The sequence below is a fragment of the Callithrix jacchus genome, chromosome 5 (genome assembly GCF_049354715.1).
Source record: "Callithrix jacchus isolate 240 chromosome 5, calJac240_pri, whole genome shotgun sequence".
NCBI lineage: Eukaryota > Metazoa > Chordata > Mammalia > Primates > Cebidae > Callithrix > Callithrix jacchus.
This window is the reverse complement of record NC_133506.1, coordinates 78233467-78250478: the sequence shown is the minus strand read 5'-3', so window position 1 is coordinate 78250478 and position 17012 is coordinate 78233467. Positions and strand designations below refer to the sequence as shown.

The 17012-nt window shown below is 40.4% G+C and overlaps 1 protein-coding gene across 22 annotated transcripts in view; it reads right to left on the bottom strand.

The window, feature by feature from the left end:
* DNAH9 (dynein axonemal heavy chain 9) overlaps positions 1-17012 on the bottom strand; it is a 422325-nt gene that overhangs the window by 231722 nt on the left and 173591 nt on the right. For all 22 annotated transcript variants that reach the window (XR_013535589.1, XR_013535590.1, XM_078373042.1 and 19 more), the window contains 2 exons: positions 15413-15586; positions 14579-14786 (listed from right to left, as the gene is read on the bottom strand). Coding sequence is in view for 20 of the 22 variants with exons in the window: in XM_078373042.1 (XP_078229168.1) it covers positions 14579-14786; positions 15413-15586 (382 nt within the window). In the remaining 2 variants the exon portion in view is untranslated. The remainder of the gene's footprint in view (positions 1-14578; positions 14787-15412; positions 15587-17012) is intronic.

Genomic DNA, 17012 nt, shown 5'->3' with positions numbered 1-17012 from the left:
TTGTCCTAGACTCTCTACACTATATTCTCAAAACAGCAGACAGGAATACCTTTGTGAAATGTGAACTGGATTATGCCCCTCCTGTTTCAAGCCCTTCAAGTGGCATCCCATGTCATTTGGGGTGAAAGCCAGTTTGTTGACTTCCACTAAACGTGCATCTTTTTTTTCTTTTCTGTTCTCCTCCCCACACTCTGCTCCAGCCACACTGTTTCTGATTCATTAATCACTCGCTGCCTCAAGGCCTTTGCTCTGGCTGTTTCCCCTGCCTCAAATCCTCTTCTTCCAAATGCCAACAGGTGTTTCTTTACCCAGGTGCTCTTTTTTCTAGTAGGGTTTTCCCTAGTATGCTCCCTAAAGTTCAAAGCCTCACCTGCTATCTTCTGCCCCAGCTCTACATCTCTTTCCAGCGCTTGTTACCACCTAATATCCTATATGTTTACTAACTTATCTCATGTATTACCCCATCCATCCCCTTCAACACTAGAAGATAAACCCCATGAGGACAGGGATTTTACTATTTTTCTTATTGTCGTAACCCCTGGACCTAGGGCATTATCTAACATATAGTATGGTGTTCAAAAATCGTTTATTAAATTAAGGAAGGAATGAATGTATTTTATTATTATTACAAACCCAATGAAAGTCAAGAAAGTATAGATAGGTAAAAAAAAAAAGTCTTAACCTATATGATTTGGTTTGTAAAAATAATAAAATACATTCATTCCCCATTTGCAATTAAGGACATAGAAGCTAAGGCAGATTAAATACCTCGCTGGAATGAGAATCCAGGTTTTTAGATATTCTCTCCTTAGAAAGACTAATTCCAAAGCTTCTCCATGTACCCAGCAAGAGAGTGCTTGTAAGCCTCCATTCCCACCCTCCCTGACAATTCTAGTTCCAGTGATTCCTCCAGTCCCCGAACCTTAGAGGACGCATTCATTCATCACGAAGCATTACTAGTGAGTGAGTGCTTGATGTGCATTATAGCACTGACCCTCATAGAGCCCTATCACATCTTATCATTACTTCTTAAAAGTCTTTGAACACATAATAAAACTGAGGCTTAGAGAAATTTAGTGATTTTATCCAAGGTCAAACAACTACTAAGTGTCAAAGCCAGGATTTTAACCCAGGTCTGCCTGGCTATGGAACCTCACATAACCACTACTGCAATATTTACTTCTTAAACATTATAATGACATGGCTTCTGCCCTTGAAAATACTCAGTTTAGTCAACTCAATTGCTGGCACCATATTTTTGACAGAGATCACATATGCAATGATATGATTTGTGTATCTGTTTGAACTCTTTTCCTTTCATATTATTTAATTTTCATGTGTTAAGACTTTTCAGTGATCTTGTAAGGGCTTTGCATTTATTCTTTCAGAAATAACATTCTTTGCATGATTATAAAAGTAATACATATTCATTTTAGAAAGATTAAAAAGCACAGGAGAGAGATCCAAGATGGCTGATTACTAGCAGCTCAGGATTGTAGCTCCCAGTGAAAGTGCAGAGAACAAGAGGACGCCACATTTTCAGACAAATTTTTATTGCTCACAGACCAGGAGATTCCCAGTGGAGGAGCCCCATGGGTCGCCATTGCAACTCTTGCGGCTGGCACGTGGTTTTGCTAGTGCCCAGGGCAGTGGTTCTTGGTGCAGAGTGAAGGGGACTGGGTCCCCTTTTGGTCGATGTTTGGAGCTCTGGGAAGGCAGAGTCGCCTATTCAGCGGATTGAAAAAGGGACTCAAGAAGGAAGCCAGACCAGAGATTCCCGGGCAGAAAAGCACCATGAATCTTAATGCTGCTGTTTTAGCCTGTGCAGTGGGTTGCTCAGATTCTGGCGCTGGAAATCAACAGGTTGGACGTCCACTCAGAGACCTAATTTGAAAGTCGGTAATTACAAAGATGACAGGTGGATAAATTTATAATTATGGGAAGAAACCAGCGTAAAAAAGCTGAGAATACTGAAAATCAGAATACCTCTCCCTCTACAGGGGATCACAGTTCCTCATTAATGAGGGAACAAGGCCTGATGGAGAATGAGTGCATTCCATTAACAGAATTAGGCTCAGAAGGTGGATAATAAGAAACTTCTGTGAGTTAAAAGAACATGTTCTAGCCCAATATAAAGAAATTAAGAAACTTGAAAAAAGGTTTGACAAAATCCTAACAAGAATAGACAATCTAGAGAGGAATATAAGTGAATTAATGGCACTGAAGAATACAATACAAGAACTCTGTGAAGTATGCACAGGTTTTAACAGTCGAATTGATCAAGCAGAATAAAGGATATCAGAGGTCAAAGACCAACTTAATGAAATGAAATGAGAAGAAAAGATTAGAGAAGAAAGAATGAAAAGGAATGAGCAAAGTCTCCAAGAAATATGGGACTATGTGAAAAGACCTAATTTACGTTTGATAGGTGTACCTGAATGTCATGAAGAGAATGAATCCAAGCTGGAAAATATTCTTCAGGATATTATTCAGGAAAACTTTCCTAACCTAGTAATGCAGGACAATATTCAACTCCAGGTAATACAGAGAACACCACAAAGATATTCCTCAAGTAGAGCAACCCAAGACACATAATCGTTAGGGTTGAAATAAAGGAGAAAATTCTAAGGGCAGCTAGAGAGAACGGTCAGGTTACCCATAAAGGGAAGCTTATCAGACTCACAGCAGATCTCTCAGCTGAAACCCTACAAACTAGAAGAGAGTGGGGGCCAATATTCAATATCCTCAAAGAAAAGAATTTTAAACCCAGAATCTCATATCCAGCCAAATTAAGCTTCATAAATGAAGGAAAAAGAAATTTTTTTGTGAACAAGCAAGCACTCAGAGATTTTATCATCACCAGGCCTCCTTTACAAGAGCTTCTGAAAGAAGCATTATACACAGAAAGGAACAACCAGTATCAGTCATCCCAAAAACTTATCAAAACATAAAGAGTATCTCCATAATGAAGAATCTATATCAACTAATGGGCAAAATAGCCAGCTAGCATTAAACGACAATATTAAACTCAAAAATATCAATATTAATCCTAAATTTAAATGGACTAAATGCCCCAATCAAAGACACAGATAGGCAAATTGAATAAAAAGTCAAAACCCATCCGTACACTGTATCCAGATCCATCTCATAAGCAAGGACACACAAAGACTCAAATCAAAGTGTTGGTGGAAGACTTATCAATCAAATGGAGAGCAAAACAAACAAACAAACAAAAAAAAAACCAAAAACCCAGGAGTTGTAACTTTTGTCTCTGACAAAATAGACTTTAATAGTAACAAAGACTAAAAGAAACAAGGATATTACATAATGGTAAAAGGATCAATGCAACAACAGGAGTCAATGATCATAAATATATCCAATATAGGAACACCCAGATACATAAGACAAGTTCTTAATGACTTATAAAGAGACTTGGACTCCCGCACAATAATAGCAGGAGACTTTGATACCACATTGTTAATATTCAACAGATCAACGAGATAGAAAATTAACAGGACCATCTATGATTTGAACTCAGACCTGGAACAAGTAAACTCAGTGAATATTTATAGAATTTTTCACCCCAGGTCTACAGAACATACATTTTTCTCAGTATCACATTACACCTATTTTGAAAGTGACCACATAATTGGAAGTAAATCACTCTTCAGCATTTGCATAGCATTTCACAGAGTTAAATGAAACATTGGTTGGCTGTTTGTTATTTTCTTCCCTTATTCCTTCCTGTCTCCACTGTTAAGCACAATTATCGGCATAAAAGAGGTTTTTAATACCTATTTTTAGATTGCATTCCAGCCTGGGCAATAGAACAAGACTCCTGTTCTCTCTCCTCCTTTCTCTTTCTCTTTCTTTTTTTAAAAAATAAAAAGCATAGAAAATTATAATAATAAAAGTGAAAATCACTGATAATTCTATCAACTAATTGTAAGTACTCTCTTTCAATATTTTGGTATATTTTATTCTGTTTTTTTTTTTTTTGCTTAGTTTTTTTTTTCTACACAATCAAAATTGTACTAAATATACTGCTTGTGTTTGTAAATTTAATATATTGTATACCTCTTTATATGGTAATAAACATCCTCCCAAAGTGTGATTTTAGTTGCTGCCTTGTGTTCCATAATTTGGATGTACCAAAATTAATGTAATTATTTTCCTATTGCCTGAAATATGTGCTTTCATCGCTACACTATATTTGAACTTTCCACAATTCCAAGTAGAATGTTTTGCTCACTAGATAAATCTTTGATGATTTAACTTTGATTTGTGTCATTAACTGAAAGGTATTAGGTGGAAGAGAGCTGTCCATCTGTAATAATTGTAAGCACAGTGCTCCTTTGAGATTAAACATTTGATTAGATCTTTTAAGGTCCTGTCCAACCTTGAGGTTTATAATAAACAGGTTACAGAGATTCATTTTATACAAAGTTTCAGACACCTGAGCTCCTATTATAATTAGTGTAATTAAGCACTCAAATATTTGTTGAGCTAATAATGCAAATCACAGCTGGATGGCAAGATAATTCAGAACTGTGATGAGCTTGATCTTTGGCCTTCTCTGTGTACACTAAAACTATAAGCCCACTGATGCCGTAACCAAGGTCTTTGTTCCTGTTTTTCTAAATGATCCTGTTTCTAAACTATCACGTCTGTGGGTCTTTATAAATTTTTGTTTTAAAAATTATTTATATTCTCAAAAAGAATAAGAGACAAAGTCTTTAAAGAGACATAAAACAGACCATAAAGACTAAATAGGGATTGCTAAACAATACAGAATGAGAAGAAACTTAATTGTACCAGTAATGTAGGATGACATAGTAACTGTAAACATATAAACATTTTTTTTTAGGGAGGGAAGGAGGAAGGGAGGAAGGCAGGAAGGGAGGGAGGAAGGAAGGGAGGAAGGAAGGGAGGAAGGTGGGGGAAGGGGGAAGGGGGGAGGGGGGAGGGAGGGAGTCGGGGAGGGAAGGGAAGGAAGGAAGTCAAGCAATGAGAGAGACATTGCCAACCTGGATCTAGAGGTTTACAAGTTGATTTCTTTTTTTGAGAAAAGGAAAGAAAAAAAAATGAGTAAAGGAGACAAAGAAAGAGGAAGAGAGAGAGGGAGGGTGAATGGAAATATTGCTTTATTCTGAAAGAAAAATGGGTATTAATAATGGCCAATCAATATTTCATTTAAACCTATGAGTAGGTGTGATGTGGTATTGACAAGAATGTATATTTTATGTATTTGAAGTGGAGAGCTCTATAAATATTTATTAAGTTTACTTGTTCCAGATCTGAGTTCGAGTCCTTGATATCCTTATTAATTTTCTGTCTCATTGAATCTAAGTCTCTACGTATCTGGGTGTTAGGATCGTTAGCTCTTGTTGTTGTATTGATCCTTTTGCCACTATATCTTTGTTGCTTTAAAATCTATTTTATCCACTACGAGAATTGCAACTCCTGCTTTTTATTTATTTATTTTTGCTCTCCATTTGGTTGGTAAATCTTTCTCCATTCCTTTGTTTTGAGTCTTTGTGTATCCTTGCATGTGAAACAGGTCTGGATGTAACATGCCATTGGGTTTTGGCTGTGTCTTTTGATTGGGGGATTTAGTCGATTTAAATTTAGGGTTACTGCCATTTGATGTTAACTGGCTGTTTGATCCATTCGTTGATGAAAATTCTTCATGTTGGTGCTCTTTACTTTTTGGTATATTTTTAGTAAGGCAAATACTGGTTGTTTCTTTCTGTGTGTAATGCCTCTTTCAGAAGCTCTTGTAAAGCAGGCTTGGTGGTAATAAAATCTCTGAGTACTTGCTTGTTCATAAAAGATTTTATTTTTCCTTCAGTTGTGAAGCTTAGTTTGGCTGGATATGAAATTCTGGGCTGAAGGTTCTGTTCTTTGAGGATGTTGAATATTGGCCCCCACTCTCTTCTGGCTTGTACAGTTTCTGCTGAGAGATCTGCTGTAAGTCTGATAGGCTTCCCTTTGTGGGTAACCTGACCTTTCTCTCTGGCTGCCCTTAGTATTTTCTCCTTCGTTTCAAACCTGGTGAATCTAACGATTATGTGCCTTGGGGTTGCTCTTCTTGAGGAATATCTTTGTGGTGTTCTCTGTATTACCCGGGGTTGAATATTGACAGGCTTTGCTAGTTCAGGAAAATTTTCCTGAATAATATCCTGAAGGGTATTTTCCAGCTTGGATTCATTCTCTCCGTCACATTCAGGTACACCTATCAAACGTAAATTAGGTCTTTTCACATAGTCCCACATTTCTTGGAGACTTTGCTCATTCCTTTTTATCCTTTTATCTCTAATCTTGTCTTCTTGCTTTATTTCATTAAGTTGGACTTTGACCTCTGTTATCCTTTCTTCTGCTTGAACAATTCGAGTGTTTAAACCTGTGCATACTTCTCGGAGTTCCTGTATTGTATTCTTCAGTTCCATTAATTCACTTATATTCCTCTCTAAGTTGTCTATTCTCAATAGGATTTCATCAAACCTTTTTTCAAAGTTCCTAGTTTCTTTACGTTGGGCTACAACATGTTCTTTTAACTCACAGAAGTTTCTTATTATCCATTCCTTGAAGAGTGATTCTGTCATTGGGATGCACTCGTTCTCCATCAAGCCTTGTTCCATTGTTGATGTGGAACTGTGATCATCTTTAGATGGAGAGGCATTCTGATTTTGAGTATTCTCGGCCTTTTTACGCTGGTTTCTTCCCATCATTGTAAATTTATCCTCCTGTCGTCTTTGAAATTACCAACTTTCAGATTAGGTCTCTTGATTGGATGTCCAAGTTGTTAGTTCCCAGGGCCAGAACAGCGGCGTTAAGACTGATGGTGCTTTTCTGCCCAGGATTCTTCTGTCTGGCTTCCTTCTTGTGTCCGTAATGGGCGACTCTGCCTTTCCCGGGCTCCAAACCTCGGTCAGAAGGGGAACCAGTCTCATTTACTCTGCTCTGAGAGCTGCCGCGCTGAGGTGCCGTCACAGCCACTGCGCCGATCTCAGGAATCATGCTGGGGACCCATGTGGGTCCTTCAAACCTCGGTCGGAAGGGTAGCTGGCCCTGTTTACTCTGCTCCGAGAGCTGCCGCGCCGAGGTGCCAGCGAAACCGCTGCGCCGGCCACAAGAGTCGCACTGGCGACCTGTGTGGTTCCTCCACTGGGGATCTTCTGCTCCGTGAGTGACCAGAATTTGTCTGAAAGTGTGGCGTCCTCTAGTTCTCTGCGCTGTGACTGAGAGCTGCAATTCCGAGCTGTTATCGACTGGCCATCTTGGATGGTTCAACATATAAACATTTATCTCACATTTTCCTTTATGAACTGCTTGCCTGAAAGCTCAGAACTAAATCTTTGTTTAATTACAATAACCATGTCATCTTATCTCAGATTGCTGGTAGAAAGCCATCTCTTCTTTCCTCTAAAAAATTTTGCAGGCACCAAATTCCAGGAGGCATATATCACAGATACTTATAAAACAAGTATCAGGCTACAGAATGGTCTTGAACTGAAATATTGCAGAAGGCATAAAAATAACTTAAAATTATATTTTATTATAGTAACCCGCAACAAAACCCACGTGTGGACCATTATATTGTAATTTAATGCAGGGAATGAAAGCAGTACAGTTGGGTTTGTGGAGTTCAGATTAACTGCTGGAATGGAGAATAAACACAGATCTCTATCCCTCTCAGCTTGAGATGTCAATGTTATGAACCTGTGGTTTATGCATGTATTACACAGTAGTCAATTAAAGGCTGAATTTTTCAATGACTGACCATAGGGCCTATTATACTGACTATCACCAAAAAAGATATCCATACGCTCGAGATATCACATGAACTGAAGGAAAGTTGGCATTCTATTGTGAAAATTAAGATGTATGACTTAAATTTTTATCAAAGTAGAAGGTCTTCATAGCTTCATGAAATAAGACAGCTTTGCTGTTAACTGATAGGGTGACTTTGAGGTAAGTCTTTAACACCTCTAAGCTTCATTTGTTTAACTTGTAAAAATGGGGACTATCATCAGATCCATGTTACACACCATTTCCAGCCTCCTTCTGTTTAGGCAGTCTTCAGCTGGGGTGGTCATGGGGAACAGTTTTGAACATTAAGACATAGGCATAGTTTATGAAGTTCCTGGAGAGCTATCATGTCATGACATGAGCACTATCTCCTCCACTACTTTTTTTTTTTTAAATGCAGACGTGATGGCTGGTGCAGCAGCCATTCTGCCACTTTGAAGGAACAGCCAAGAGAACAGCAAATATTTTTAGCATTGATATCACTGTCATTAACGTGGAATTAGCAACTGCTTGCCTTCAGAATTCCTGTCGTGTGAAAAACAGAATCTCTATTTATGCCACTAATGTCAGATTTTCCGTGACTTGCAGTCCAAAGCAATACTGAAATAGTCTCATAGGCTGGGGAGGATTATACAAACTAAGGTGAGGAAAGCCCTTTGCACAAGAGTTGACCCACTGTAAATGTTAAACTGTGTGCTCTCCACACTGTGAGGCTGAATCACAGCCCCCATTGGTATCAAGGAGTTCTGAATCCCTGTTTAGAGAAGTACAGTGGAGACTCCAGAACTGGATGTAGTGAAATAGAGGAGAGATGAAGGTATTATCAACCAGCTGCTTCCTCTATAAAAGAACATCTGATTTTGAGAAAAATAGCATCTGATGGGCTTGCAGGATATGTGAGCTGCAAAATGTCCCCCTGAAGACCCTTGGAATTAACCTGCCGGGTGGAGTTACTGTCTATTTGAAAGCTGGAATATTTCTTCCAAAAACATTATTTGTGTTTTAGCATAGTTTATGTTAAACTTATTTTTCAAGCAAAAAAAGGTTTGCTTTTGTTATTTTTTGTTTTTGGCAGTTGGGGCTTAGAAATTATTGTTCAAAATAGATTCTTAAATTTTAGAAGTATGTTGTTAATATTATCATAATAACAGCTTCCATTTACAAAGTACTTATTGTATGCTGGGAATCATTTTGAGTGTTTTACATACTTTATCTTACTATTCAAGAATGAAAAGAATGAACCATTAGTTCACTAAACAATGTGGATAAATATCAAAATCATGCTGAGTGAAAGAAGCCAGGCAAAAAGAGAGTGCACATTTTGTGACTCCATTATACAAATTTCCAGAAAATGCAAACTAATTTATAATGATATAAAGCAGATCAGTAGTTGTCTGAAACAGAGCAGGTGGGGAGGCTTGGGAGGAAAGGATTACAAAGAAATGTGAGGAAACATTTGGAGGTGATGGACAAGTTCATTATTTCAATTATGATGATGGTTTCATGATTTATAAATATTTCAAAATGTATTATATTGTACACCTTAAATATGTACAGTTTGTTGTATGTCAATTATAACTCAATGTAGGTTTTTTTAGAAAAGGAAAAAACATAAAAAGATTGTGCAGCCTTTCAGTAGGAAAAAGGATAAACGAACTGTGATTTATTCACACAATGGAACTCTATGCAGCAGTGAAAATGAATGAAATAGATCTGCATGTATTAAGACGATAATTTAAAAAGTAATGATATGGTTTGGCTGTGTTCCTGCCCTAATCTCATCTTGAATTGTAGCTTCCATAATTCCTACATGTCATGGGAGGGACCTGCTGGGAGGTAACTGAATCGTGGGGGTGGGTTTTCCTGTGCTGTTCTCATGATAGTGAATAAGTCTCACAAGATCTGATGGTTTTATAAAGGGCAGTTTCCCTGCACACACTTTCTTGCCTGTCACCATGTGGATGTGCCTTTGCTCCTCCTTTGCCTTCCACCATGATTGTGAGGCTTCCCCAGTCATGTGGAACAGTGAGTCTGTTAAACTTCTTTCCTATATAAATTACCCAGTCTCAGGTATGTCCTTATAGCAGTGTGAGAACAGACTAATACAAGTAAGCTGCCAAAGAAAGGTATAGTATGACCGATTTAAAGTTTAAATATATAACATTATATATTTTATGACTACATATTTGTTTCAAAAGTGTAAACCTGGAATGATACACATTGACTTTAGAATTCTAGCTAATAAGGGGTAGGAGGTGAAATGGGTGACAGGGGTAGTGTATTAGCTGCACTTATTTTTATTTTATTTTATTTTGTGGCAGGGGTCTCACTCTGTCACCCAAGCTAGAGTACAGTGGTACAATCTCAGCTCGCTACAACCTCAACCTCCCAGGTTCAAGTGATTCTCCTGCCTCAGCCTCTTGAGTAGCTGAGATTACAGGCATGCACTACCATGGAGGGCTAATTTTTTTGTATTTTGGTAGAGACGGGGTTTCACCATGTTGGCCAGGCTGGTCTTGAACTCCTGACCTCAGGTGATCTGCCTGCCTTGGTCTCCCAAAGTGCTGGAATTACAGGCGTGAGCCTCCGCACCCCGCCTATTAGCTGTACTTACAATGCTAAGTTCCATTTAGCATAATGCTAACACTTTAGCATCTGTTAAATCTGAATAGTGCTACACTGGCATCTGTTATATTATTTTCTGTACTTTTGTACATGTTTAAAATATTTTATAATTAAACATAAAAGGTTTAAATAATTCTCTATTCCACCCTCAGCATCCAGTCAGTTTCCCTTGACAGGGACAACTGCTGTCTATATTTCTTTTGTGTCCTTCTGGAGATTGTCTAAGTTTTTTATATAAGCATAAATTATTTGTGTGTGCATATAGTATATATATATGTAAATTTTATATATTTTTAAAAGTCATATCAGTGAGTAAATTTTTATATATTTCTTTTTAAACAAGATACAATTTGGAGCATACTATATATACTGTTCTATATCTTTCTTTTCTCACTTAACAAAATTTTGGAAATAGTTTCAACTCAGTACCTACCAAATTTTCTCATTCTTTTGAATGCTGCTTAGTATGGTATCATACAAACAATTAGGCTGTTTCTCCCCTTTTATCACTACAGACACATCATAAACATAAATTTGTATATCTGTCTGGGTGTGCTAACTGTCCTTTAAAGCAGACTACGCTACCTCACATCCAACTTTTTCTTAAATACACAGGGTCTCAAATGCAAATGATGATTAAAACGCTGAGCTGCAAAAAGAGTAACGGGTTCACAAAGGAGGTGCAACTGCTTGCCTCTTCATTGAATGATACCAGAGCAGCTGTCTTTTGAGTTTATGCAACTCTGCTACATTCAGCTGATTCTCCAATTCCTTGTTTGATACCTAGTTTCTGACTGTCACTTTTTAAATCGTTGGTAGCCCCCTTTCTCCTGTCATTTTGTTGCTTCTAAAATGTTTTAGGCTATGGAACCCACATAATCAAGATTGTTTGTACCGTGAATGAGACAAGAGGAAGGAAGTTCCTATTAGGGAATAAAAAGTAACACAGCATTTTTCAGAGTTAAGGGTGTAAGCTCTATCATATGAATATTGTTACATATATGCTGCTACTCTGGACTTCGGCTGACTCCCCAGTTCCCAATTGTTTCTGGACAGGAGAGGTTATAAAACAGTAGCTTTCTCCATCCCTTAGTGTGCCAGGAGGGATGGTTTCAAGGTCTAATGTTACAGAGAGGCCATTAGGGAATTAACAAGTAACAGAAAGTGTTGTGTTTTGGTGAATGCTCAGCTACAGTGAGAGCCAGTTTTCATCCTGGCTCTATTTAACAGCATTTTGAGATTTATTTGTAGTAACAGCTACTGGGAAGGCTGAGGCAGGAGAATCGCTTGAATCCAGGAGGCAGAAGATACAATGAACCAAGACTGCACCACTGCACTCCAGCCTGGGTGACAGAGAGAGATTCTGTCTCAAGAAAGAAAAAAGAATTCTCTGTGTTCTAACAGAGGGAAGGGGAAAGCCCTCTAGGTGAGAGCTCCAGAGTGAGAATGACAGGTCAGAACAGTGTGAGAAACTCATCTCCTCTTCCTTGGTTCCATATGTTTACCCTCTATTTAAAGGATATTTTAAAATATTATAAAGCTACTTTAATATAATTAAATCATTTTTTCCAATTAATAAAATAAAATTAAAAATCATTCCTCTGGAATACTTGGATAGTACTACTAATGATAACAGTGATAATGCTGAATATTTATTGTAGTTTCAAAGTATTTTCTTAGCAGGGAGGCAGTATAGCCTAGTGGCTAAGAGCACAGACTCCGAAGTCAGACTCTCTGGGGTCAAACCCTGGCTCCTCCACTTACTGTGTGTCATGGTGTAGCTTGTTTAACTTCTCTGTGCCTTGGTTTTCTCATGTGTAAAATGAAGGTAATATAAATACTTATTCACAGGACTCTACAAGATTAAAGAAGTAAAAAAAAAAAAAAAGGTGTAAAAGTCTACGTCAGATTCACACTCCTGATAAGTCTTTGATAAATGCCAGCTGTTGTTAGCAGTAGTAGCAGCAGCGGCAGTAGTGGCAGCAGTAGTAGTAGCAGTGTAGACTTGTAGCAGTAGTAAGAACTGAGGTGAATGGGCAGAGCTGGTAATCTGATCAGTTGTTGGACTCAAGGCTTGCAAATAAAGGTAGATAGTTGAACAAGAAAGAGGGATTCTATGAGGCGGATAGCAGACTGCTCAGATTTAAATTAGCCAGACAGGTGAAATCTGCTGCAGGCCACTGCTAAGTGCTGATGTGATGGCTTCGGCCTTGATGGAAGGTTATGATGCGACGGTGTCAAGGCCTCCTGGAGTAAAGACTAAGTCAGTGGTTTACTGGAGCTGATTACTGAAACCACAGGGATTGCGCAAACTGGTTGTTAAACATGACCATTATTAAAAAATAAATTTGATAAACATAATTAAGTAAATTATGTTGAAAATAATCATTCAAAACTCATCATATCTTAATTATTTTATGGCAGTTACTATCGTGTGTACTGGAGGTTATATTCATTCACTGTATCTGTAAAGTAGAAATGCCTTATAATGGTGTGCTACTGTGTATCTCTTCCTGACCACATGTTCACTGACAATGCATTGGTAGCTTACAATTGGCCACGGTGGGAGTAGTTACACCACAGAAATTGGCAGACACTACAAACCAGGGCTTCATTTATTTTGTAGACTTGTGAACATAAGGAAAATGTTAATAATATACATTATACTTAAAAGTATGTCATGCTTGTTGCTGTGACATTATGAATAGCACAAAAAAATGGAAGAATGATTCCTTCAGTATTTGAATAGAAGATGTTTACATCTTTGACAAATTAGTAAAGTTCTGATGTAAATCTTTGTTATTTCATTTTGTCTTACTTGTTAATATGCATGTCTGAACTACAGTCAATTGCTGGATTGGGATTGGCTCAGCAGCGGATGAAGCTCAGAGCTGAGTTTGAAACAGGTGAAGAAGTTTCTGCCACAGAAGTGTGGGTAGGGGAAGCCTGAGCCTCTGTCCACATGCTCCAGGCACCTAGCTGCTCTGAGGGGTAAGAGAGCAGAGGCGGCACTCCCCACATCAGCATTTGAGTTGCCTGGACTCTAACCCTACAAGAGCTGGCAATATGGTTCAGAAAGAGTTCCCCCAGGGGCACTGGGAAAGTAGAACACTAGCAGAGGCAATACCATGGGCCAACTCTGGGGTTCACAGCAGGCAGGGATGGCAGAAGGACTGGGTAAACTGGTCAAGGCAGAGCAAGTGTTGGTGCACACGAAGCCTGCCTTGCGAATCTGCTGGTCTAAGGCCTGGGTGATGCAGCAGATAACAAGAGTGCCAGGTTCACTTTTCACATTATAAGCTATGGCTCCTAACTTATCCATCTGCAAACAGCTCATATCTAGGTGTGGGGAGGCACTGCAGTGTCCCCTGGGAAAGCTCACACATCAAGTAATAGAGTGGGACAAGGCTGTCGGTGTTTGGGAAGTAAGAACAGGGTTTCTCCCCAGCCCTGCCTCTCCCCTCATTTTGTTGCAAGAATGGCTTGGAAGCTTCTCCAAAACAAAGTTGTTTTTAGTGAATGTGTCCTTTCCATTAAAAAGGAGACTCTGTTATAAATGATTTAAAGTTACGGGGAGAGAGACTCTGTCAAGGGGAAAACATCGGTGGGGGGCCCATGTCTACTTGGGAGCTCTGTGTGTAAACACCGGGTTAAAGCAAGCCCCAGGTGGAGTCAGAAGAACAGATGTGTCATGCCTGCCTCGCCACTTGGAGGTGACTTTGGGCAATCACATCCTTTTTTATCTGAGCCTCAGTTTCCCCATCCATAACACAGGAGAGATGAATGAAATGATCTTGAGAGATACTTTCAGTGCCACAAGTCTGCAAAGTCTTGCAAATCTCTCCATGGCTCACAGCTTTCTTTGTCATCAAGGTGCTGAGCTGCTCTGTGTTAAACACCTTACTCTTGAGTACTTTAACAGGCCAGGGAGGAAGGTAGAAAGAAAGACCGGAAGCAGTGCTAAGGGTTGCTGGAGGACCCAGAAAGAGGTGTGTGGGGAAGGGGCCTGTAGGAGGAAGTGTGCAGTGCTTGGGTCTGCAGAATTCAAGCCAGGCAGGCACCTAATGCTCTGCTTCAGCTCTGTGTCAGGGGATATGGATACCAAGACATCCCCCCACCCCAGGTGTCCTGGGCTGCTTACCCTGCAGCATTGCCGATGTGGTGTAGTAGTTGAATGGCACGTTTTTTACCAGGTATGTCTCGGGGTCAAGACTGGCTAGCTTAGCTCCCACCAGCACTGACTTGCCAGTGCCAGCTGTGCCCACCAGCATGACAGGCCGCCTCTGTGCCATCAGCCGCTCCATGAAGTAGCACACACGGATGGTCTCACTTGTGTGCACCAAACATGCCTAGAAGAGGAGCACAATAAGCCTGTCAAGGGCAGGCTCCAGGGAGAAACAGAGGCACCACCAACATTCCAAAGCATTTCACAAGATGGGCATCTGTCGTGGTGAAGCTCCCAATAAGCATAGGTCAGGAGTATCTTCTTTGATATCCACAGTGGGACCATCCTACAGATTCAATCTCTGGCCTCCCTGCAGTTAGGTAGAGGCTTCCCCACTCTCCTCTACCACCCTGGCCTCTTTTCCTGTGGCCTCTCTAATGCATTTTAAAATCTTCTTCCCAGCCGGGCATGTTGGCTCATGGGGATTGCTTGAATCTGGGAGGCGGAGGTTGCAGTGAGCTGAGATCGTGCTACTGCACTCCAACCTGGTGACAAAGTGAGACTCAGTCTTGGAAAAAAAAAAAACTACTTCCTGTGCCATTTCCTCCTCTCTGGAGGAAATGTCCTGGCCTTTAAAGGAATCTGTCACTTCATTACACCTATCATCTCCTCTGCAAAATCATAAAGCTGGGAATGACCAGTTCCTGGTAAGGGCAAGTGCTCAGATACCCATGTGGGGCTGCTACTGGAGCCACTGCAGATCCTTGAGGGCAACTGCATGCACGTCCTGGGGCGCTCAGCTGCACTCACCTGCAAGGGCATCTCAGGGTCAAATTCAAACTGGGGGATGAGCTTGGACCAGGGCTCAAATTTCTTGGTCTCTGGGTCTATGTAATAGTCAAAGATGGTTCCTTGGGAAGGAAACTTGACTGTCTTGAACTCAGTCAGCCACCATTTGCTGAACTCTGCCCGGTAATCCATAAGCTGCAAAAACAAAAACAGTCAGGGGCCAAGGTCCTCCAGAACTCAAGGAGCCCAGACAGGAGGCCATGACATCAGATGGAAGGTCAGGGCAGGACAATGTGCTCCTCCCTGTGCAGGCCTGCAGGATAGACCAGCTTCTCCAGGAAGGCAACGCTACCCCCGAGGGTCACCAACCCTGACCAGGCCCGACAATGCAGGGAGCATGCACAGGCATCCTTGCTTGACCATGCAGCTGAGCCAGCCTGGCACTGCCATGTCCTACAGCCACTGAAGGGTGGAGAGGGTTGAGGGAGGGAGGTGGAAGGACATGGAGAAGAATGGGAGCCCATGGCCCCAGGATGTGCGTGTGTGGCCCAAGAACTCCTGAAGAGACAGATTGGCCCCATTCCTCAATGCCTGAGATTCTCTGCAGTTTCCAGGATGGCAGTCTGGGGTGGATGGAGTGGAATGGTGACTCTTGACACCTGAGGCCCAGAGCTCTGGAGTGAGAAGGGCCTCAGAAGGGGGTAGGTAACCACAGGCAAATCCTTCTTTCTATGCCTCAGTCTCCTCAACTATAAAATGAGGTTTCTAAAAAGATTCCCAAGGTTTTTGCAAGAGGTAAAATCCTAGAATTCAGGAGTAGCAGGGGAAATAATGTAATTCGCATGCACACCAATTAGAAAAAGGCTCCTTAGACATGGGACTGTACACCCAGTACAGGAACCATCTTATTGTGTCCAAGCAAACATACACACACACACTCTCCCTCCCTCCCTCTCTCTCTCTCTCTCTCTCTCTCTCTCTCTCTCTCTCTCTCTCTCTCACACCCAAACATACACATTGCTACTGGCACCTCTCTGGGAAGGCAAACTCACTCTTTAAACACATTGAACTAAGAAAAACCCTAAAAGAAAAAAAGTTCCATACTGGACATTTTAGAAAATATTCATGGAGGGCAGGATGGAGACAGAGTTCAAAGGCTGAACAGACCAGGGAGCTGGGTGCCTGGTAACAAATATAAACCCAGAAAAAAGGGGACTCCTTATTTTGCTGTCTATTAAGTAAAGAGTGGAAATGAATGCTAAGATAAGAAAAGATTTGCTTGATGTTCTCATTCTAATTTGAATTTAGATCAAGGGGACATTATCATTTCCCAATATCATTCTCTGGAACCAGAAGCCTAGAGGAAACTGCCGTTTTTAACTTCCTGATAATATGCTTCAAGATTTTCAACTTTCTACAAAAACTAGATTTTAGGTTTCTGTGGAAACTCTGAGATGAGGGCCACCTCCAGAAGGAAGGAAGGGTGAGTTTTCACCTTTCCTCACCCCCGATGCTGCCTTAAACTGCCTGGCAATTTCTCAGCTAAGCCATTGGCTAGGCCACACCAACCCTGTCTCACTTTCCTGCAAGCTGGTGCTTCATTGCACCTTGTACTATAACT